Source organism: Macrobrachium rosenbergii, chromosome 55, assembly GCF_040412425.1.
Source record: "Macrobrachium rosenbergii isolate ZJJX-2024 chromosome 55, ASM4041242v1, whole genome shotgun sequence".
NCBI lineage: Eukaryota > Metazoa > Arthropoda > Malacostraca > Decapoda > Palaemonidae > Macrobrachium > Macrobrachium rosenbergii.
In genome coordinates, this window is record NC_089795.1 from 11435303 (window position 1) to 11460479 (window position 25177).

At 37.4% G+C, this 25177-nt stretch overlaps 1 protein-coding gene across 11 annotated transcripts in view; it reads left to right on the forward strand.

Moving 5' to 3' along the window:
- The window catches only part of LOC136835899 (zinc finger protein OZF-like), a 124888-nt gene that overhangs the window by 17946 nt on the left and 81765 nt on the right, over nt 1-25177 (forward strand). For 6 of the 11 annotated variants that reach the window (XM_067099767.1, XM_067099766.1, XM_067099760.1 and 3 more), the window contains 2 exons: nt 1-49; nt 20710-23554. The exon at nt 1-49 is cut by the window's left edge and continues 34 nt beyond it. In XM_067099767.1, the coding sequence (XP_066955868.1) occupies nt 21027-22355 (1329 nt within the window). In that variant the 5' untranslated portion in view covers nt 1-49; nt 20710-21026 and the 3' untranslated portion in view covers nt 22356-23554. Of the gene's footprint in view, nt 50-13277; nt 17612-20709; nt 23555-25177 lie in introns of those variants that run through there. The other 5 variants (XR_010852277.1, XR_010852276.1, XR_010852274.1 and 2 more) reach the window with 3 other exon arrangements.

Consider the following 25177-nt stretch of genomic DNA (forward strand, 5'->3'; position numbering starts at 1 on the left):
ACGTGTTTTCTTCAGTGTCATGCTAATTTCCCTCAATAGCAAACTCTAGGTAAGTGATATAAAATTGAAGTAATTGCAATAAGCGATTGTCCTTAAATTATATGTACAGTAGACCCCCACTTTCTTTGCAGGGATAGCCTAGGTTCCAGAACCCACCTCAGAAATGCAAAATCCCCTCTAAAAACGCTTATGACTGCTTATAAATGCCAAATACCCTGTAACCCTTAAACTAAAATGCTTATAACTGCCTATTTTAACTGTTCACTGCCTAATTTAATACTTCAAACAAAAACATACCTTTATCATACTACAACAGTTTAATATTATTTCAAACAAAAATACACCCCAAACCATTGTCCCAAAACACACAAAGTCATCTTACATTACCCTCCTACAACTGCTACACTCAAGTATATGCACCCTAATATGCTTAGAACTGCCTGTTTTAACAGTTCATCGCCCAGCCTGACAGTTCAAACAAAAATATGCCTCAAACTGTCATCCCAAAACTCCCCAATATCATTTCAAAGTCATCTTACAACGTTACGCACCCACCCACAACTGTTACTCTTTAAGTATCCCCTGTAATTCAGACACACATTTTCTCTTGCCTAATGTAACTGTGTGCATCGTCTACTGTACTGCGCATAATGTACGTACATTTTATTGATATTTTGCTGTGTTGTAAGGTGGTTTTGCCCCCTCTGTTTGGGACCACCACAGGAATTTGTTCTCGGGTTTGAGTCCCTCGGGTTTGAGTCCAAGAGTCATATATATATTATTAAATATTTCTGTGGACTAATTTTGTGGAATTTTCCTTTTTTTGTAAAATTTATTGGACCTGATAAATAGGAAAAAAAATCATAGCTGGGATTGATTTTCTATCCGGAGCTAAATAGTGGGAACTGTGGTAGGATCACCAACTACCCGATAATGTTTGGACCTGAGAGATATCAGATTGATATTTCAAGGACGGAACTATTTTGTGGGGCTGGGCCACACATTCCAGGTGGGTCTGGCTCTGGTGATAGGACTCTCGGCATTCTATCTGGTTTGCCTATAATACGATTAGGGTGGGGATGAGTGTATTCTTGTAGTATTCTCGTTCCTAGCAAGCGGGTTTGGCTTACACTTGGGCCACTCTAATCATGTTGTGCCATCCCCTGTGGCGTAGGGTAGAGGCGCGGACATTTAGGAGTCAGCTCTCGCTAGTGCCATTAATGGAAGAATAAACTCCATGAAGGCTAATGTTATCTTTTCAAAGTTTTCAGGTTTATTTTATTTTTGTTTTATTTTTTCCTATTATTATTATTCGATCTTTATGAATAGTAGAAATAGTCTAGTAATTGGCTGGTGCGAGCCGCAAAGTAGTTTCCGCATCCAGACGGCAAAACAGAGGTAATGTTTTGGACATCTGTGTTTGTTGACAGACAAACAGGTGGTGATTGTGAGAGACATAATAAACGTACAATGATAAAGCATATATCAGTGGAAAGGCCAGGAAATTCTACATATGGCCAATTGCATGAGATTCGAGACAGATCAGTGAATACAATGCAGTAGCATAATATATGTGAAATGGGGAGACGTTTGGCGTCTTCACAAACAGAAACATACATAGTTTGATACAGAAGATTCGGTGGAACATTATGAGTACATGCTTGGAATGCTTGCATGGCAATGCAAGTAGTGGTGATTGTATATAAATCGAGACAACATTGGTTAGGGAGAAGAAGACGGAAATATTGTATGGTCTCTTACACCCCTCTGATGTGTTTTGACACAGATGGTGACCTCTGCACCCACCTTGGAGATTGAAAATTCTCCAAATGTTGACGACGTATGCGAGAAAAAGGTATCCTTGTAAAAAAAAAAGGACCTGGCATTGTTACAATGGAACCGTTCTCTCTTGAGCCAGATGTTTCTGTGCCTGTGCCCCCAATAAAAAAAGGAACAAAAAATAGTTCAAACTTTTCAACTTTGGAGCCTAGAAGAGTAAATAGAAGAAAATACAGACCTGACTCAACCTTGGTTCACTTTGATTCCCTCTTTGGAGAATCAAACTGGTCAAGGTTTTTGGATTGACAAGCTGACCAAGATATATCCTTATTAAAATTGGAAAATTACTTGTTGAATCGATGCCCATCGCAAGAGATGAGCATAAGACAAATTAAAAAAAGGGAATGGTTGGTTGAAACAACAACTAGAATCCAGTCAGAAAATTATCAAAACAATAAAAATATAGAGAACATAAATGTAAGGCCTTACAGGGCATGATACCATGAATAGTGTACAAGGCATGATACTATGAATAGTGTACAAGGCACAGTGATGTTGCCAAATCTAGAAGAAGAAATACAAAACAAATCAATGTTTTTAGATTCATTACAGAAAAGACTGCGAAATATATGAGGTCCCAAGCAGGAAAGACAAAAATAAATCAGTCGAAATAGCAAAAATAAAGTTCAGTGGCCAAACCTTGACCTTGAAAGTTAAAATACTGGGATTAAATAGGGAATTAAGGCCTTATGTTCCCAAACCCATGCAATGCAAGAACTGTTGCAAATATGGTCATACAGCCATTAAATGCAGAAATTTTCCCAAATGTGCCCGTTGCATTTTGCAAGAACATAAAACACACTGGGACTGTGGCCAACCAAAATGCATAAATTGTGGCCTAGAACATCATGCCCGATCTAAAACGTGCATTCTGTATTTACAAATACTGAACTTGAATTACTACAAGAATGAACTGGAATGTCGATCAGGGAAGCAAAGTTAGAACTAAAAATGAGAGGATTGAATGACTCCGCTAAGAAATTTAGGTATGCAGATACTTCATAATCAAATAAAGAAATAACACCAATAAAATGCATGATCAAAGGGGCTCTTCCAAAGAGATTTCATACAACAATGACATTATCACAATGGATAATAGGTTAACCTCTTCACCAGAAATAGATATGAATAATGACATTAGAGACAAAGAAGAACTAAAATCACAAAAATGTGATAAAACCGATAACACAACTCTGAAGAGGCAACTAGATAAGACCCCACCAATCTCACCAGAAGCTAAAGTTCAGAAACAGAACGTGAAATCAAATGTTCCACTGTCTCCCATTGTAACAATAATACCTCTGGGAGCAGACTCACAAAATTCAGATGAAACGGAAAACCCAAATATAGATAACTACGATGAAAGCAAAAGTTAAGTGAAGTATATCTTAGTTTAACCAGACCACTGAGCTGGTTAACAGCTCTCCTAGGGCTGGCCCGAAGGATTAGACTTATTTTTACGTGGCTAAGAACCTACTGGTTACCTAGCAACGGGACCTACAGCTTATTGTGGAATCCGAACCACATTATGACGAGAAATGAATTTCTATCGCCAGAAATAAATTCCTCTAATTCTTCTTTGGCGGCTCGGAGAGTCGAACGCTGGGCCAATGGCGTGCCAGTCGAAAGCTCTACCACTCCTCCAAAGAAGAACTATGAAAGCAAAAGAAATTCACCCATCACCAATTATAGACACCACAAGAAAAACAAGAAGGGAACTAAAGAACGCGAAGATACATGTGGTTGTAGTAAATGCTTTGCAGCAGTGTGCCACAAAAATCAAACTATAACTCAAGAAAGCCTAACCAACACCTTAAGAAATTTCGTGAGGTATAGGAATCAGGGAAAAACAAGCATCCAATCAAGTGAAGAAGGTTGCATGCGTATTGAACACTTAGAATATGACAAAGAAAGACATTTCAGTGTTGTAGATAATCTCAAAATGGAAAAATTAAATCAAGACAGTAAAAATGTAACAGTCAGCGAAAGTCAGATTCAAACTACAACAAAAAAATGAGTCAAGACCTACAAAATTACAAATTAACTTCTAACGAATTTCAAAAAAATATCAGCTGGAAAAATTTAGAGTAATTTGACCACTCTCATATTGCACCATTCAATCGTTATATAATTCAAAGGAATATAAATGGATTATTAATGAGAATGCATTAGGAGAAGTCCAACGACATATAATGATACATTTGTTTGGATTAATTTTTGTGGAATTTTCCACTTTTGCTCAAATTTATTGGACCTGTTAAATAGGAAAAGATATCATAGCTGGGATTCGGTTTATATCCGAATCTAAATAGTGGGAATTGTGGTAGGACCATCAGCTGCCTGATAATGTTCAGACCTACGAGTTTCAGATTGACAGCTCAAGGGCAGAACTATTCTTTAGAGCTGGACCGTGGATTCCAAGGGGGTCTGGTTCTGGGGATAGGGCTCTCGGCATTCTATCCGGTTTGCCCATAACATGATTAGGGTGGGGATGATTGTATTCTTGTAATGCTCTCTATCCTAGCAAGTGGGTTTGGCTTACATTTGGGCCACTCTAATCCTGTTGTGCCATCCCCTGTGGGGTGGGGTAGAGAGGCGGACATTTCGGAGTCGGTTCTCACTTGTGCCATTGGTAGAAGAATAAATGCCATGAAAGGCTGATGATATCTTTATAGGGTTTTCAGGTTTTTTATTTTTTTTTTTATATATTTAGATTTTTTTATTTATGTGTCCAATCTTTATGAATAGTGACCATAAGGATTTAAGTACCCCTGGGCCCTTTGATGGTGATGACTCGGCACAGTTGACAACCACTGGAACTTCCTCTGACAACTTTTCTCTGGAAAAGTCAAATAAAAATCCTAATGTAATTACACTGGTACCCTATAGCAAACCCAAAAAAAAGCAAATATCTTGACCCAACCTTGACTCACTTTGACTCCTTCTTTGGGAGTGGAAGTTGGTCAAGATTCCTGACCTTAGAAACAGAGGAGAAAATATCAGCATTGAATTTAGAAAACTTTCTGCTGAACCAACATTCAATTATTGAAATGTCATTCAGACAAATAAAAGACCAGATGTGGTTGATAGAAACCACGACAAAAAAATCAAACAGAAAATTACTTAACTATAAAAAATATTGATGATATAAAGGTACATATAAAAAAAGCATGACAAAATGAACAGCGTGCACGGTACCATAGTACTCCCCGATAATGATGAAGAACCAATAGAAAAAAGCATATTGCTGGATTCCCTTAAAAAAGGTACAACATTGTACAAGATTGCAAAATATACAAAATAGCCAGTAGACGGAGTAACGGAAGATCACTGAGAATAGCAAAGATAAAATTTGAAGGCCAAGAATTACCCTTAAAAATTAAAACCATGGAGCCAAAATGGAGAACTGAGACTGTATGTTCCAAGACCACTACAGTGCCAAAGCTGTAGTAAGTATGGACATGCAAGGAAAAATTGCCGAAATATATCTATATGTGCGTATTGTGGATCTGACAAACATACCACGCAGTGGAGGTGTGGCGAACCGAAATGTTTGAACTGTGGACAGAATCACCATGCAAAGTCTAAGGAGTCTATGCATTATTTATACAATACAGAATTAAAATTCCCTCGGGAGAGAACACAATTGCCTATAAAAGAAGCCTAATTAGAATTAAAAGCTAGAGGAATGCATGATCCTGCTAGGAAACTAACGTTTTCTACTATAATGTGATCAAACAGTGAAACAATAATGGAAAGAGATAAGAGTAGCAAAACCTTGATAGATAAATCTCAAGGAAGAATAACCACTTTGCAAGAAGAAACTAGCAAGGCAAAAAACTTTAGAAACGCATGCAAATATTTGTTCAGATTCATTTGAGATGTTAAGAGAAACGGAAGCACCAGAAGACGATACATGTACCACACCACAGGAATATTAGAAGAAAGGTATAGTGAACTAGACGCTAAAGATGAAAAGAGGTCTTTACAGAGAACTCCACCCAAGACCAAAAAACCAACTGTTGTTTGAGAAACATCAGTTGAACCAAAGACGGGAGACCCGAAGAAAGGACTTGACCAAAAGATGATAAGAATATACTTTTGAATTCTAAAATAATAATAAAACCAATGGAAGCAATTGCCCTAAATATCACAGAAATAGTGGAGGAACAAACCATTGACAAGAATGATATGTGAAGGGAGAAGAGATTACGCCATCACCAACAATTGGTGCAGCAAGAGTAAACGATAAAACGACACATGAAAACGTGGATGTTTCATCGAATTGTGTAACGAGAACAGAAGCATAACAAAAGACAGTTTAACAAACATTATACAAAATTTTATAGAATACAGTAATAAAGAAACTACAGTACTAGTTTAGACATTCATGAAAAGGGCTGTATGTGCATTGGACACCTAATATGTTATAAAGAAAAACAAATAAATGTAAATGAAACTTCAGAAAAAATGCAAATTGGTGATCCACAAAAAGAAACTAACACTTGAACACACTAACGCAATATTTTCAATAATAATTATATTATACAATGGAAGGTCAGTGGTCTGCAGACCAGATTACATTTGGGAGAAATACAACGATTACTAAGGGAATATGAACTAATGATATGTTTACAACATGTCAACAAAACATTATCAACAATTGGAAATATACCCTAGATCTACATCTAGAGAGAAGAGGGAAATTTAGGAACAGCCATGTATGTACGTGACAAAGTATGTTATGAAAAAGTACATGTAAACTTTACTGACTTGCAAATATCAAGTATTAAAATACGAATAAAAAACAATAATTATGTAATTTATACAGCCAACCTAATGAAAATTATGAGTGTGATAAGCTTAAAGATATACTTAACAGTGCCAAGGAACCTACATTAACAGTAGGTGATTTTAATGCTTACAACCCGATATGGGACTCTAATTGTATTGTGAGGGCTTCCCTCAAAAGTCTCACAGGTTGGTTAAAAATTGAGAAATGAGAACACATTCTCCTAATATGTTTTTATTTTTTGAGTTTTCTTACAAGAACTGAGTATCTGAACACTGTAAAACCTGCACTGGCCCCCAAGCGGCAAACAATGCGACACCCGTACTTGCGTGTTAACAGACACGCACTCACAAAGATAAAATACATACATTGATTTCAGTTAGTAACGTGAAAGTGGTGATACATAACATGACGTTAATTGATCGAGTGTCGTTTCCGACTTTACACACTATAAAATGTTGATTTTATCGTCATAAATATTAAACATAGAAATCGATAAACTGTCAACAGCCTAGTCATACGACCTTCGACACCTTTTTGCTTCTGTCCAGGGCTGGTTTAGATAACACTGTCTCATCATAACAACAACGTCTTGACTCGTCTCACTCCCCACAACTTCATCATCACCGTATCATAGTTAGGAAAGATTTATGTGTAGATGTATTCACTAAATATTTGCTCTGTCACGCCCTTGTATGCTCCAACATACAACTGTTAACAATCAAAATGGCAGACATGCAACTTGTAACATTCAGCAAGTCGCGAGAAAGACGAACATTACATATTAATGGAGACTGAAATTGAGACCACACGATATAAAAGTTCTCAGATTATGTAATTTTGAAAATAATGCTAAAAATATAAAATCATCAGAGCATGCATTCATTGATAATTGTAAACTATTACCACGTTAAATGTATATGAGATATCACATAAACCCAGTATGTTGGAATACCAACATTAATCATTATGTATGAACACACAATATGTTAATTAGGAATTCTGAAAATATACTGTTTCTTAAACGTGTAATAAAACGGCGATTAATACTGCACACTGATATCAAGGTACAGGTATATGTGATAAGATAATTGAGTACACACGGTACCTAAAACATAATTGGGCACATCATAAAGTATATATTTGTATGAGTCTGCCCATAAGACATAGATATATACATGCAGTACTGTGCATGTTACTTTACTATTGGAAAGGACATGACCTATAATACTGTACTATATGTTCAGGCAAACCACACACTGCGTCAAATTCTTTTCTGTCAAAACTCAATTCTTCGTCACTGCCCTAAAAGAATGCTAACCCATGTGGCCATCGTGAGATTAGGTAAACTGAAAGACTGGTTGACTAAATGCAGCACTCCTTTGGCCAGAAATGTCGGACAGTCCAACTTTTCGGTCCAACAGCACCCATGAAAGCTGTCAGCAGTGCAGCGGTACCCAAGATTAGCACTGCCATGTCAGACTTTACGCCAGATTCGTGAAATTGGAGGACTGGACTCCCAGCATCCGTAACTGTGTGAAGTTAACTGGTAAAAAGTGGCATTTCCATTGTAACAGTTGCAAAATCCCACGTGGAATTCATGAAGTACAGGCAGTCCTCGGTTATCGGTGGGTGTTCCGTTCTGGGGGTGTGATGATAACCGAAAATTGGCGATTTCCGGCACTTTTTCGGTGATTTTCGGGCTTATCGGCACCAGAAAGTGCCGATTTTCGGTTATCGGCGCCTCTGTTAGGTATGTATTGGCGCCAATACCCAATTATCGGCGCCGATAAGCAGAAATCAGCTATTTTCGGTGCCGAAAATTGCAGATTTTTGTCGCTAGACAAGCGCCATAAAACCGGATCGCCATTAACCAACCCTGCTGTTAACCGGGGACTGCCTGTAATGATATCCACGTGACAGAGTCGTCATTCCAAAATTCTTGTATTTCCCCAGTGTAGTGTTGCATCCATCCACTAGCAGACCGATATTGGCTTTTGGCACCATGCCCCTTGGACAGGACATGCAGAATGCCTCTCACCTCTAGAGAACTGTTGAGCCATTTGTCAGCTTGTGTAAGTATGTACAGGGTATTAGCCTCAAAATCATGATAACCAACTAGGCAACGATCTCCTCCCAACAAGAAAGTCCCATTGAGAACTAGTTGCAGTAGAGACAAATGGATTTTAACGTCTTGGAAGACAAAAGAGTCTACTGAGCAAATCTTAGAATTCAGTGTATGTTTGTCATCGTCATATACAACTGCGTATATGTTTTCAGACCTTGACAACAAAACTAATGCCCTATAATTGGATACCTTTGGAATAGCGGAAGCCCTGAATCTATTAGGATTAAAGGGAATAGAGATTAATATTGTGCCCTGTTCAACCTTCACAGAAATTAAACTATACTAAAACTCAAGTCTGTGCGGTTCAACTAACAGCCTCCAACCCATTCTGTCACGAGCATTATAGATAATCTGCAGCAAGTCCTTTATAGGCATCAAATGCGGTTATAAAACTCCTTTGACTGCCAACGTTATAGCTTCAATGTAATCTTTAGTTTTATATTCAAAAGTTATGATAAGAGTTTTTCTTCAAAAGTTATGCTCTTATCATACATCTGTTTTATTCTCGTACAGTAATAAGACAAAGTGGTTACTGGTAACTGAGTATCACCCATGTCTTGTAAAAGACTTGTAGCACCATTTAATTCATCTACTAAGTTGTTAGTAGTCTGCAACTGTTCATGCAACTGAGAGACAATCACATCTTGTTCATGTTCAAGCATCTCAATTTTATGTTTTTCAGCCTTTTAACTCAACCGAGTTTGCTATTCCAAGACCTATACTTACTGAAGAACCAAAAATGCCTAACCGCTAAGTGCAGCAAACAGAAGCGAGTTTCTACGTTCTACTACATCGTGTGGGATAGACCATTTCAAAACCTCATTAACTCTAATTCTTGTGTCTGCTAATTTAACAATAACTTCATTAAAAAAAAAGTTCAGCCATGCCAGCGAAATAGGTCCTGTGTGATTAAGTGTAAAATCTTTCATTCCTATGGATTCTAGATTCTCCTGAAACAAAACCAAGTCTTAATGCAATCTGAGTATATTATCTTCAGTCAGGAAAACTGCGTCCATAGTCACTTCCATCACTAGAGTCTTAGTGTACGAAGAGAAGACTACAGTTATTTCAACCACTGCCCCAGGCCCTATTGAAAAAGTGGAACTTCTCCGTGGAAAAGCGACCTTGCCCACTGTACACATAATTATGAGGAAATAAGCAGGCTTCATGATGGAACCTGTAAAATAAAATCAACTTGTAAATGTATTGTAAGAAAAATTATTGTGATAATTTGCAAAAAGCAAACAGTATGAAGGTTAATTGTAAGGACATTTTCAAACATAATGATTATTTTTCGTATTATGCACGAACTTGTGAAACATGAACTATTCGTTCATCATTTGGATTACTCAAATTCCTAACCTTTTCAACCTATTGGGCTAACAACAACTCAGAACTTGGAATGGACCATCAAATATTGGGGTTAATTTATAGTTTAATCCTTTCCTAACATTAATCTTCACATAAATTTGTCACCAACTGCATAAGGTTTCTAAGTTATTGCCATTTTTGTCATGATCTCTTTTCATAACAACATTAGCATTTGATAACTGTTTATAAAGTATATATAAGTTCCTCATGGGGCCTGGGGTTCCGTTCTCAGCTAGCACTCTGCTGGCCACGAGTTCGATTCTCCGACCGGCCAATGAAGAATAAGAGGAATTTGTTTCTGGTGATAGAAATTCATTTCTCACTATAATGTGGTTCGGATTCCACAATAAGCTGTAGGTCCCGTTGCGAGGTAACCAATTGGTTCTTAGCCATGTAAAATAAATCTAATCCTTGGGGCCAGCCCTTTCTAGGAGAGCTGTTAATCAGCTCAGTGGTCTGGTTAAACTAAGGTAGACTTAACTTATAAAGTATATATGTCAAACCTCACTTTGCTAACATCAACAGCATTTTTTAATGGGTCAGGTGTAGCCTCTGTGGATTGCAACACATCAAAAGGCGACCTCATTCTGATTCCATAAACAGCTTCATAGGAGTCATCTTTATTTGGGAAATGATAGGCAGTATTAATTGTACACACTACTGTTGGAATTGCTAAATCCCAGTTAGGGTCCATACCGATTATGGTAACCTTAAGTATATCCAAAATTTTATGGTTCACCCTTTCTACCAGCCCATTAGATTCAGGATGATAGACCAATGTATTAATCTTTTTTATATCTAAGAATGAACACAATGGAACTAGGAAAGCATTATTGAACTCACCACTTTAGTCTGAAACCAAAATATTAGGTATACCATTTCAGCATATAAAACCCTCATAAGAGGCCTTAGCACACTATTGCGCTGTTTTACTCTTTAAAGGATAGATCTCTAGAAATCTCGTTAAAGCATCTAAAGCAACTAGTTAGTGTTTATTACCCCTTTGGGTTTCATAAAAGGCTGTAAGGAAGTCTACATGCACCGTCTCAAATGGTGTCTGTGGTATGGGATGAGTACCTAAAGCTAACATTTTCTTAACCTTTATTCTTACAACAAACCTTGCAAGGTTTAATGTGATTATGGAAATCCACGGACATTGAAGTCCAGTATAACATGTTTCATGATTTAGCAAGCATGGTAGAGAAACCAGGATGCACATTCATTTTATTTGTGTGTAACCATTTTACCACGACGGGTTTTAGTTTCTTTGGGATAACTACCTGATTTGTGTTAATGTGGAGGCTACTTCTAGTCTTCCTAGGAGCGTTCCGACGTAAGATGTCATCTACTATTGAATAATTCTCTGTTAACACTTTTTATATGCTTCACTTTTCTCATCTCCTTTTAGTGTTTCTATTATTTTGCTCAACTTTTCATCTTGCAATTGTTCTCTTAGCAGAAGATCATGACTCCAGTCTAAGCCATCTGCAGAATTATCTGATAAATCTGAGGTTATTTGATTCTCTTTAGTAACATATACATTAACAGACTGTGACGTCAATATATCATCATCAAATCCAGAAGGATTATGTGTATGAAACGGCACTGGGTTCCTGGATAATGCATCAGCAATTATATTAGTCTTGCTAGGAACATACCCTATTTTAGTACAAAAATCTTGTATTATCATATGCCATCTTGTCCTTTTGGGACTGAAATTAAAACCTTTAAAGAAGTCACAAAGAAGTTTGTGATCTGTCAACACATTAACCTTATAGCCAAATAAGCCCCTGCCATTGTAAATTCCTTTTGCAATTTTAAATATATCATATATGGCTATGAGTTTAATGTATTGACAGATCACAAACCTCTCTGTGACTTCTTTAAAGGTTTTAATTTCAGTACAAAAAGGATGAGATGGCATACGATAATACAAGATTTTGGTGCTAAAATAGGGTATGTTCCTAGCAAGACTTTAAGATAATTGCTGATGCATTATCCAGGAACTGAGTGCCGTCTCATACACATAATCTTTCTGGATCCGATGACGATATATTGACATTACAGTCTGTTAATGTCAATGTTGCTAAAGAAAATCAAATCACCTCAGATTTATCAGATAATTCTGCAGATGACTTAGACTGGAGTCATGATGTTCTGCCAAGAGAACAAATGCAAGATGAAAAGTTGAGCAAAATACTAGAGACGCTAAAAGGAGGTGAGAAAAGTGAATCGTACAAAAAGTGTGTAACAGAGAATTATTCAATAGCAGATGATATCTTACGTCGGAACGTTTCTAAGAAGACTAGAGGTAGTTTCACACACACACACACACACACACACACACATATATATATATATATATATATATATATATATATATATATATATATATATATATATATATATATATAATTATTATCACTTTTATATATATATATATATATTCATTTATCACTTTTGTACATGATTCATTTATCACTCATTACCACAGGTGAAAAATAAGAAACGGTGTAGGTCCTGACCAGGGTGTAGGGTTTTGAACTTTATTTCCAAGCCATTGACGAAGGACTGATACAGAATATGAGAAATCACAAATATATATACTACAAGAACAGTACTGACAAACCTACTCAACCATTAGAGACTACATATCCCCACTCAGGCCAGTGTCGAGGTAGGAGTGGCCTTTAAAACTCATTTGGCTAAAAATCACAATATACTCTCAGGGGACAATGCTGATAAACAAACCATATGCCACCTCAGATCCACACCTGACAGGTGTCACGGAGGCGGAGTTTGGAAACTCATTAACACTACTACCCTCGTACTGTGTTTACAAATATGATAATCCTATTTTCATACATCTCTACTGCCTACCTTGAAGTTTAAACAATTTACAAATTTCTTTTGATATTAAAGGATCAAGTTTATACATCCCTTGACTGATATTCATATTATGGCTGTAACTTTCTTTTATAAAGCTAGATTCAATGATATTCCTTTCCAGTGCATTATTAGAATATACAATCCTTTTTGCCCCTTCCCAGTTGATAGCATGATTGTTCTCACTAAATGTACAAATATACCACTGTTCCCCTGTGCATATCTCACACATTTCTTATGCTGTTCAATTCTTTTTTCCAGTGCTTTCCCAGTTTGGCCAATATAAAAGTTGTCACAAGACTTACACAGAATTTTATATACACACCCTTTAGTATTGTCAGGGGAGTTCTTGATAAGTACATTTTTCATTGTTTTATTGTTCTTAAATGCGACATTAACATCAAAATTCTTAAGAAGATGAGGGATATCTTTCATATTATTATTATAAGGCAAAACAAGCAAATTTTTTGTGTTGCAAGGTTCTTTCTGGTTTTGATACATAGTCTTTTTTGCCGCTTCAAATGCACTGTTTAATACACTATCAGGATATTTCAATTTCTTGCCTGCGTTCCTAATCTTATCTGTATATTCAGGGCTACATACCCGTAATGCTCTTAAAAACATAGATGAAAACACTGACTTTTTAACCTTATTGCTTTGTCCAGAATAGAAATGCACATAGGAAGAAATATTAGTGGGTTTTCTATGCACACCATATTTAAACCCATTACTATTTCTTCGTAGGAGGACATCCAAAAACGGTAAGCACCCATCATTTTCCATTTCCATCGTGAATTTAATTGATGGTACTAATTGATTTAACTTGGCAAAAAAGGTATTTAAATCTTGGTTCCCTGGCCATACACAAATTATGTCGTCAACATACCTAAACCATGTTACATTACGTGGGATTATGTTGTTTAATATCTTCTTTTCAAAAAATTCCATATATAAGTCACTTAATACTGGGGATAGAGGGTTTCCCATTGCCATACCAAAATTTTGTGAGTAAAATTTACCATTAAATTCAAATTTACAATCTTTTACACATAATTTAGTCAGTTCAATTAAAGTACTTTTAGAAAATGGGATATCCAGCTGTGTGTTCTCTTAACAGTTCAGATAAAAACGCCATCAGATCATCAATTGGCACCTTTGTGAATAGTGATACTACGTCAAAACTTACAAGCCTGGATTCACTATTAATCTGTACACTATTTAGTTTATTAATCAGGTCCACATTATTCGTGATATTTGCATTTGAGATGGTACCTACTAATGGGTTGAGAATATCCACTAAGTACTTCGCTAGCTTGTATGATGCGGAACCAACTGATCTGAGGTGGCGTATGGTTTGTTTATCAGCATTGTCCCCTGAGAGTATATTATGATTTTTAGCCAAATGAGTTTTAAAGGCCACTCCTACCTCGACACCAGCCTGAGTGGGGATATGTAGTCTCTAACGGTTGTGTATGTTCGTCAGTACTGTTCTTGTAGTATATATATCTGTGACTTCTCATACTCTGTATCAGTCCTTTGTCAATGGCTTGGAAATAAAGTCGAAACCGGTCAGGACCTACACCCCGCCTCTTATTTTTCACCTGTGGTAATGTGTGATAAATGAATCACGTACAAAAGTGATAATAATCATCAATGGATACCACGCGCTCCTTCCGATCTTTCTGTGTTCTTTTCCCCATCTTGGAATATGCCGTCAGAGAATTTGCCGACGCCCTCACGCAAGCTCATGCCAACAAGGAACACCTGCGGTTTTTACGCGAATGTCGGGATGAACAAGTGATACCAAGATCGATGATAACCAATTCCTTGCTGAAATTAGAAGACCAACCCTTCGGTGAAATGCAGCGTGCCATATTGGAAAAACATATCAACATCAAAACATTGGAAACCAAAAAGAATTTTGAAGACCTCACGAGAAAAAGACGACATTTTGAAGCCTCAATACCACCAGATTGGAGAGATTCCCTCCGTGAATATTGTCATGTGAAGATGAGGAATCAAGTGTATCGGAAACTGAAACGTAAACACGATAATAAAATGAAACTGTTGATTAAAAGAAGCCCTTGGACCAACAACGCCAGTCATGAATGTGTTGTCAATTTATCAAACAAACAGCTGGATAGAAATGTAACTAGTGCCTTAGGCTACGGTTTAAACTTTGCTTTATCTCCTGGCGGAAGGAACAGTGTGGAAATAACTAAAGGACTGTGCAATTTGGAAAAATATAGTGATTTAACGAATGAAGAAGTGAACATAGTTAAGGGAGTGATTTATGGAAGTATGAAAAAATCAGACACCACAAACGCCCCCAAAAGATTTATGGTTGCTGTCAGTGAACTGAAAAAAGATAAAAATATACACATGACAAAAGCAGATAAATCAGGCGCTCTTCTAATTTTAAATAAAAGTGAATATATAGAAAAAATGCAAAATCCTTTAGGTGATGATAGCACATAAACAGAATTAAATAAGAACCCGATAGAAAATGTGAATAGTGGTTTCAATAAGAAAGTGAAAAACCTGTTAAAAGGTAATGAAAGCCTTATAAAGAAGTTGTGTGTGACCTCTCCATCACTACCATACATGTATGGTACAATAAAAACTCACAAAACCCTTGATAGGTTGGGAAAATACAAGGACTTAAAGATTTGTAAGGCAGACAAAAGGGGGGTTGGGGGCGTTTGTAGTAATGGGTGCCGTAGAATACGAGACTAAGTTAGAACAACTGCTAAACGATGAAAACACATATGAGGCTTGCAACAAAAAACCGGACATTAGGCGGGTACAGTGCAATTTTAACAAAAAAGTAAGGGCAGCGTTGACAAAAATCCACGACAAAACCAAGAGAAAAGAATTAGAACATAGAGTAAAATCAGTGGAAATTCCAGAGATCCCATATATTTATTGTAGCCCTAAGATCCGCAAGGAAGGGTGCCCGCTAAGACCGATCGTGGCATCGACGAGATCACCGCAGAGGAGGCTGGAGAAATTTCTTTCCAACATAATGGGAAAATGGGTAGGCTTAGTATCCGAAGGGCATTTGAAACATAACATGAACCTGATAGACGAATTATCCAAAATTAACGTAAAAGACTGTAAATTTGCAAGTTTGGATGTAACTTCCCTGTTCGCTAACGTACCAGTAAAGACGACGACGGCAATAATAAAAAAGAATATGGAGGAAGGGGTTTATACATGCGACGTAGATCATGACGTTTTAATAAAACTGCTAACAGCGGCCCTCAGCGTTGATGTTTTCAAGTGGGGCGAAAACCATTACATACAAAAAAATGGCGTGGCCATGGGTTCAAGTCTTTCACCAATTCTAGCCAATATCCTTATGGAATGGTTTGAAAAGGAAGAGGTGGGCGAAGCAAATAAAGGGAACTTAAATATCTTAAAATGGGTAAGATATGTGGATGACATCTTGAATATTTACAAGGGAGAAAGGGAAGATCTACACAAGTTTTTAGAAAACATAAATAAACTAAATGAACGCATCAAGTTCACAATAGAAGAAGAGAAGGAGGGAGAAATTCCTTTCTTGGATGTCCTGGTCAAGAGGGAAGGGGAGAAGTTAAAATTCAAGGTATATAGGAAGAAGACACACACCAATTCGTACATACATAGGTTCTCCAGTCATAGGAAAGAAATGAAAATAGGATTAATGACATGGTTGGCCATCAGAGCTTATAGGATTTGCATTCCTGAATTTTTAAACGAAGAGCTGGATTACCTGAGGGAGAGTTTTAGGAGATTAGGCTACCCTAAGTATTGGTGGGAGTGGGCACACATCAAAGCAAGGAAAAACTATTTTGGGGAGAGGGAAAGGATAGAAACGGAACATTTGGTAGGAAAGAAAATAATTACAGTCCCGGACAACAACTCTTATTGCACCCATCAACAGAAAGTTAAATAATTTCAAAATGATAGGCAGCTACAAAAACACCATTAGGAATAAAATAGTTAGAAACAAAAAGTCGGTAGAGGGGGAAGAGATTAGAGGGGGGTTTATATGGCAGTGTGTCTAGACTGTGAAGAAGGGTATTATGGCGAAACTGGCAAATCATGTAAAGAGCGAAGCAAACAGCATCTGCAGAACATAAGGCATTATAATCAGACGTCGGCAGTTGCCAAACACTGTTGGGAAAATGATCACAGAATAGACTGGGAAAATATGAGTTTTCTGTACAGCGACACCAACAAAACATCTAGACTGGTTGTACAGAACGCCTTCATGACTTGCGCCAACAACACGATGGCAGGGAACACCGGAAACGGCTTTGAAGACAGCATATCTAGAAAAATCGTATACGCCAACAGTAGCAAGGAAACGAAGAAAAATGCAAGAGAACGCTACGGAAACGGACACCTAGAAGAAGGGAGCAGCGAAAGACCAAGATCACGAGGGGTGGGGTCACACAGGAGGAGCTAGGCGATTATAGGATTAAAAGTACCCAGCACACAGATATAAATACAGCCGGACTACGCGTCTGCTCATTGTACGGATACTTGATAATGTGGACTGTTTGTCCAAGAAAGCTTGTAACTTTCTGAATAAAAACTCCATTAGATACCATCCAGTTTGAATGAGGTCCTTTTAGTAATATATATATATATATATATATATACATATATATATATATATATATATATATATATATATATATATATATATATATATATATATATATATATATATATATATATATATATATATATATATATATATATATATATATATATATATTATATATATGTACAGTATATATATGTCTGTATATATATACATATATATATATATATGTATAACTGAATCACGAAAATATGGAATGTGATGAATACATAAATAAAGATAAAATCCACCAAGGAAACGGAAACACTGAAGTGCTGCGAGGCCTTTCGACGCTAGGTCCTTTACTTTGTGTGAAAACAGAGAGAGGAAGACAGACAGGTATTGCAAAGCTAGTCGCAAGGCATTTGGAAATTGAAAGGCGATGACCTGAACACTCTCTGATGGAACCTACCGGAGGGGCCCAAAGCCAAAACAAAAAAGTGCTGTCATTCCAGTCGTGAGATGCTCTCGCAGAATGAGTGAAGTGCTGTTGCTCGAACAGAAGGAAGCAGAGCGAACACGTACTGTGAGAATTGCGTTGATAAACCTTTCCTTGTCTCATCTTGAAACATTCTGTTCGAAGAATGTAGGGAAATTTCAGGATTTTTATTTTTATTCCATCCATTGCAGAAGCCCAACAGAAAAAGTATTGTGTTTATTTTTGTACTCTTAAGTGTTACACAGTTTTCTTAGCATAAAGCTTGACATTGGAAAGATTTGATTTTTTGATTTTTCAGAAGTAAAAAAATTACAAGTATATAGTTATTTTCTTTTGATTCCTTACCAATATAATATACAATGAAAATAACAACATTTTCTTGATCTTGTATGAATTTTTTTCAATTTTTCTGGTGTTGGAAAATAAAAAAGAGTACAAAAGTATTTGCCCTTTTGCCATCATGCAAGTACTATATACAGTAATAAAGTATTTAATTAATGCTCTAAGTCAAGTTATTTGTTTTTCCATATACTACAATATTGTTTTAATGAAAATAAAGCCTTTTTGATTAAATTTATTGTACTTAAAAATATATATAATTCTAAGTAAATGTACCACTTATGGTACATGCCGCTCATTGAGAGAGTCTTGTGTGAACCACATAAGGAGCACATCGCAGTCAACGTGTTAAACTAAAACGTTTGTAACTGCCTCTTATTTTAATAGTTCAGACACCAAATATACCTTAAACTTTCATCCTGAAACACTTTAATATTTCAAAGTCACCTTACAACATTACCATTTTTTTGGAGTTTTAGTTTTAGTTTCTGATACAGTGATTCATATTTCATTGAGAGAGAGAGAGAGAGAGAGAGAGAGAGAGAGAGAGAGAGAGAGAGAGAGAGAGAGAGAGAGTAAGAAAAAGACCACTAGCTGATTAACAGCTCTCCTATTAAAAATGTTTAAGAACCAATTGGTTACTTAGCACTAGTTGTGGAATCAACCACATTATAGCGAGAAATGAATTTCTATCAAAACTCTTCATCATCTGAGTTGCAAATAACAAAAATACATACAATTAAAAATGTTTAATACACTAGTGAAAGCTCTGAGTTGCCCAATTCCAGCCAATAGCTTGTTGTGCTACAAATCAGTCAGCATTGAAGAAAGCTGGTACCCTGCTGTGTGATTGGCTACTTCCAACCCCCCCAGCCAATAGTGTGTCATCATGGAGAGAGAGAGAGAGAGAGAGAGAGAGAGGTGAACTGAGATATGTTTACATCAGGGAAACGGCTGTTTGTGAGCCTAATGAAGATGATGAATGTTCATATAAAAGGAATTCAGCACTCACTGAAAAAGGTTCACCAACTATAGCATATTGGGAAAAAATGTTTCGAATGTTGAAGGACACATGCCAAGAATGAATCCAGAACATTCTTCAGAATTTCCATTGAAAAGTGAAACTGAAGATGCATTATCACACCCATAAATCAAGAAAACAGCAACATGGCTGCCGTTAGTGGAACCAGCAGTGGTGACTTTTGTGAATATTGGCACGAAAAAATCCATGAATTAGTGAATTTTCCGCGATAATTTTGGAGGTGCGTTCCACAGAAAACCTGCAGCTAGCTGAAGTCGCAAATGTTGAACCGCGATCTAGCGGGTGCCCCCTGTACCTGTACCCTTGTCTATCCCTTCAAAGTACCCCTTAGTAGGCTAGATGAACTTTTAACAGCATTTCCTTCGCATTTTTCCACCCTTGCAGCATCGAAAACCAAAAGGCTTTTTGCTGAATTCATTTTTATTTGTGCATGTATACATTCATGTAGATTTTGGTGGGCTGGAGTTAAATGTGCATACTGCCAAGTTGCAAAGAGTGCGTATGCAAATGCAGTAATCAAGGAAATACTGTAATGTGAAGTTTTCTTAGTTATACAAACCAAAACATATATCATATCTCCCGTCTCGACCATCCCTCTTTGTTCGTCAGGCCAAAAGAAGAAGTGCTTGGTGATGGCATGTATTGTGTCTACAGTAACAATCAGTGAAACTCATTTGAAAACTTTCATCTCCCTTGAAATTACTACTCAATCCACCCTTACTATTTTTTCTTATTTGTCTACTGCATGTGTGGGTAATATGGCGTTATGTATAACTGGATCACATATAATTAAGCATTTACTGTATACCCTTCCAGCTGTTACCCACAAAATTCTTACGCTGCTCTCTTGCATTTTCTAATAAGCATTTACTGTATATCCTTCCAGCTGTTACCCACAAAATTCCTTACGCTGCTCTCTTGCATTTTCTATTCTGGGCCTTTGATTTGTTAATGAGGATATGTTCATAAGTAATACTACAATGTTAAGCTAAGAACATTTACAGATGTGAGAGGGTGGGAGTCAGTATTAACTGTGAATCTGTTGTTGCCTCAGGAATGTTTTGATGCTGTGTCTGGACAACATTTGGTTAGATTCTATCCATATTTGGATAGCATTGTCAAATGCTGTACACCTTGTTAATTGCCCCGAGACCTTTGTAGGAACCTGAATTAAATTTATTTTGCTTCAGTTCTGGCATTATTCTTCCTAACTCTGTGTTGCATTCTTTGATTTCAGATTCTCCCTCAGAAGAACCTTCCTTCCTTCGTCAGTTTTGAGCAGCATCAAGATTTTGGGAGTGCATGTGTGTTTAATGGTACTACATGGAACATTACCAATAGCAGCTCTTAATGTAGTCCTACTTTAAAAATTACAACAAGTAAAATCTGTTCTGAATATTAGATTCACACATCAGTAATAAAATCTGGTTGCAGTCCTTTAAGATATAGCACTTAGTTTATAACAGATTTATTGCATAATTGTTTGTAAACAATTTTGTGTTAAGAGTTGTCAATTGAATACATTGTCATTACAGGACAGGACGAAAGGCTAAAATGAATCCAGACCATTCTGTAGAATTATTACCTTTGGAGAGTGAAACTGAAGATGCATTATCGCTACCTTCCATAAATCAAGAAAATGGCAACATGGCTGCCTTTAGTGAAAGGAATAATGGTAACTATTTGTCTCGGGATCCACTGATGGACATCAAGGCAGAGCCAGAAGTATTCTTTGAGTCTAATGAAGGTGATGAATATTCATATAAAAGGAATTCAGCACCAACTGTAGCATATTGGGAAACAAATGTTTTGAATGTTGAAGGACACATGCCAAGAATGAATCCAGAACATTCTTCAGAATTTCCTATGAAAAGTGAAACTGCAGATGCATTATCGCACCCTTTTATGAATCAAGAAAACAACGACATGGCTGCCTTTAGTCAAACCGGTAATGGTGACTTTTTGTCTCTGGATCCATTGAGGGACATCAAGGCAGAGCCAGAGGTAGTTTGTGAGTCTGATGAAGATGATGAATATCCATATGAAATGAATTCAGTAGTGAATGAAAAGGACCCATTAACTTGCAAAAAGCTGGTAACACAAGAAAGAAGGAATAGTCACAATGGAGATAAGCCTTTCAGATCCACTGAGTGTGAGAAGGCATTTTACAAGAAAATTAATCTTGCAAATCATATCACAAATCCTACCGGAGATAAGCCATTCATGTGCAAGGAATGTGGAAAAGAATTTTCCGTGAAAGATCATCTTATAAATCACATGAGAATGCATACTGGAGAGAAGCCATTCATGTGCAAGGAATGTGGAAAAGAATTTTCCGTGAAAGATCATCTTATAAATCACATGAGAATGCATACTGGAGAGAAGCCATTCATGTGCAAGGAATGTGGAAAAGTATTTTCCATGAAAAATTATCTTACACAGCATATGAGAATTCATACCGGAGAGAAACCATTCATGTGCAAGGAATGTGGAAAGGCATTTTCCATGAAAAATCATCTTAAACATCATATGAGAATTCATACCGGAGAGAAGCCATTCTTGTGCAAGAAATGTGGAAAAGCATTTTCCTTGAAAAATCATCTTACACAGCATATGAGAATTCATACCGGAGAGAAGCCATTCATGTGCAAGGAATGTGGAAAGGCATTTTCCATGAAAAATCATCTTAAACATCATATGAGAATTCATAGTGGAGAGAAGCCATTCATGTGCAAGGAATGTGGAAAAGCATTTTCCATGAAAAATCATCTTACACAGCATATGAGAATTCATACTGGAAGGCATTTTCAAGGAAACACTGTCTTACAAGACATAGATAAGTCATACTGGAGAAAAGCCTTTTATGTGCAAGGAAATATGTGAAGGTGTTTTCCACTAAAATTACTCTTACAAGACATGAGAATTCATACTTGAAACTTATTAAGCCATTCATGTGCAAAAATGTGGGAATGCATATTCCAGGAAATATCTTATAATTCATGTGTGTGAGGACAGTCGTTTGCTGATTGTTCCCTGGGTGGGTTGTTACCTCGTTTCCTGTAAGTTGTTTATCTTTGTGGAAGGAGTTGACGTTTGTCTCGGTGACTCTGACAGCGTCAGTCAGGTCCAGGGCAGCAGCAAGTCAGGTTTTGGAAAGCAGATTGGCAGGTTCTCGACAATGGTCTGTCGAAAACACAGCAGCAGCAGTTTTCTGAGGATCGCCTTGAGGGTGATGTCAGTAGGCGCAGTTTTCTGAGGATGTTTCGATGGCTCAACCGTCGTTGGTCATCTGTGTGAGGATTTGTTCCTTCGGCAGCAATTGGCTGTCTTGATGACTCGATCGGGGCTGTCTGCCTTGTGGATGCGTTCCTGTTCCGCAGCCAGTGGCTGTCTCGATGCCTCGACCGTGTTCGTCCGTTTGTCTGCATCCTCGCTGACGGTGGTGACCGTCTTGACTATTTTTGTTTATTTTTGTGGTGTGCTGCTTGGGTGATATTTATTATGCTGCTTGAATTTGTATTCATGCTGTAATATTTATTTTACTACTCATGTGTTATTGATTATGCTGACTGTTTTTAATAGTTCCTCTTTGGACCGGTCGATATCGTTCTCGGCTAGCCCTGTGCTGGGCCCGCGTTCGGTTCTCCGGCCGGCCAGTGAAGAATTAGAGGAATTTATTGCAGGTGATAGAAATTCATTTCTCGGTATAATGTGGTTCGGATTCCACAATTAAGCTGTAGGTCCCGTTGCTAGGTAACCAACTGGTTCCTAGCCACGTAAAATAAGTCTAATCCTTCGGGCCAGCCCTCTCTAGGAGAGCTGTTAATCAGCTCCGTGGTCTGGTGAAACTAAGGTATACTTAACTTTTATTTTATGCTGCTAGTGTACTATCTATGGTACTGTATTATGCTGTCTGTGAATTGTTTATTGATTATTGAAGATTTAATTACATGAGTTTTCTGTTACTGCTGTTGTTTGTAATGTTTATTTAATAGGTCATTTTAAGTGTTTCCTCTCCTGGACCTGACTCACGTGTATATGATGTAAATTAGTTTGTACAATAAATTAATCTTAAGGCTGTATTTTGTGGTTTTGTGAAACTCCTTCTCTCCTTGTCACCTCACGTCAGTCATTCCAGCCCAGTTGATTTTTATTTTGTTTTGAACCTGCTGGTCTCTGAAAGACAAGACCATAATAATATGAGAATTCATACTGGAAGTGGCCATTTACAGTAAACCCTCAGTTATGGATGTAAAATGTCAATTAGTATTTGGAATTAGTCTTACCTGGTGTTAAAGTTAGCTTATATCTTTGCGCCTGTAGGTGCGATCGGCATGCAAAATAAAAAGAAAAAGTAACGCTTGGCTAACCCGCCAGGACTGTCTTTGTAATCACCTGTTTCCTACCAGGTGGCGTTGGAATGTTTACATTCTTGACAGTATTGTGCTTGTTTCCTGTTCATCCACAACTAGGAGAGATGAACGCATTAGGCTGTATAGGAGAGAGCTTTTAGAAAACAAATGTTATGTTAGCCTAGCTGTTGGGGCACGAGTGTGGTTTTCTTGACACAAAGATTATGAATGTGATCTGGTGAGAAGATGAAAATTTTTTCAGGTATCGCAATTAGCCTACTTATTAGCCCCCCCCCCCCACCTCCCAATAGTGCTTGATCTTTTTCATTTTCCCCCTGGGTCCATTAGTCTTCTCTGTGGACAGGGGACCATGGCAGGTCTCGAGACCAAGGTGTGTTCCCCATGCCACCTCTTTCAGCCGTCGTTTGGCACTTCTGTTCGCTGGCTCACTCGTAGTCCATTTTGGGGAGAGAGATAGTGATGTGTGTGAACTGGTAGAATTACTTAGGGATACCAACATTTCCTTTCCCCTCTGTCGCCTCGTGTTCGTCACCCTGTGACAATTACAGTACTCCTTTTCATAATAGCGGCTCTTCCTCTTTCACCGCTTACTTATCTAGAGTGAATTAGCATGGTGATAGAAAAGTGCTCGCCTCTCAGCAATCGCCTTCTAAGTGTTGTGCGGATGGCACCGACTGTTGTCATGCCACCACTGTTGCCACGTTTACGTGTTGACGTCATGCAAGAATCCTATACCTTCCCTACCCAGATATCCAGCACCCGTTCACTCCATCTGGTACTTACTTCTGGCACTCTGTGAAGCCATTGCTGACGTTCCATGGCATGTCACCTTCTCTGGCGTTTTTTTCACCTCACCGGCATTGTCCATAGATTGCTGTTTTCTTGCATCTTAGTTCCTCCATTTAGGCTTTAGGGGTTTCAACCATGATTTGGTTGATTCTCCTTTAGTATTTAAGTGGTGCATAGCTCACATTGCTCCACTTTCACTTCCTTTTGCCGAAGATGAATTTGTTAACCAAGTGTATACCTTAAACTAGCATCCTACATCATATATACCTTAAACTATTATCCTGTTACTGTGTTAATCTTGGAAGTGATATTATTAATATCATTTCAAAGTCATCTTGAACGTTTTACCCTTAAGAATATATACGTATGTACTTCTAACCCTTCCATCCAATGACAGAGAGAGAGAGAGAGGAGAGAGTATATCTTTCTGTCAACCACTTTGCCTGTCTATCTATCTATCCATTCATCCATCTCTCACATTTTGAGTATCCTTTGGTGTGTGAGAGAGAAAGAGATTTTTCAGTATCCAAGTGGGCAACATAC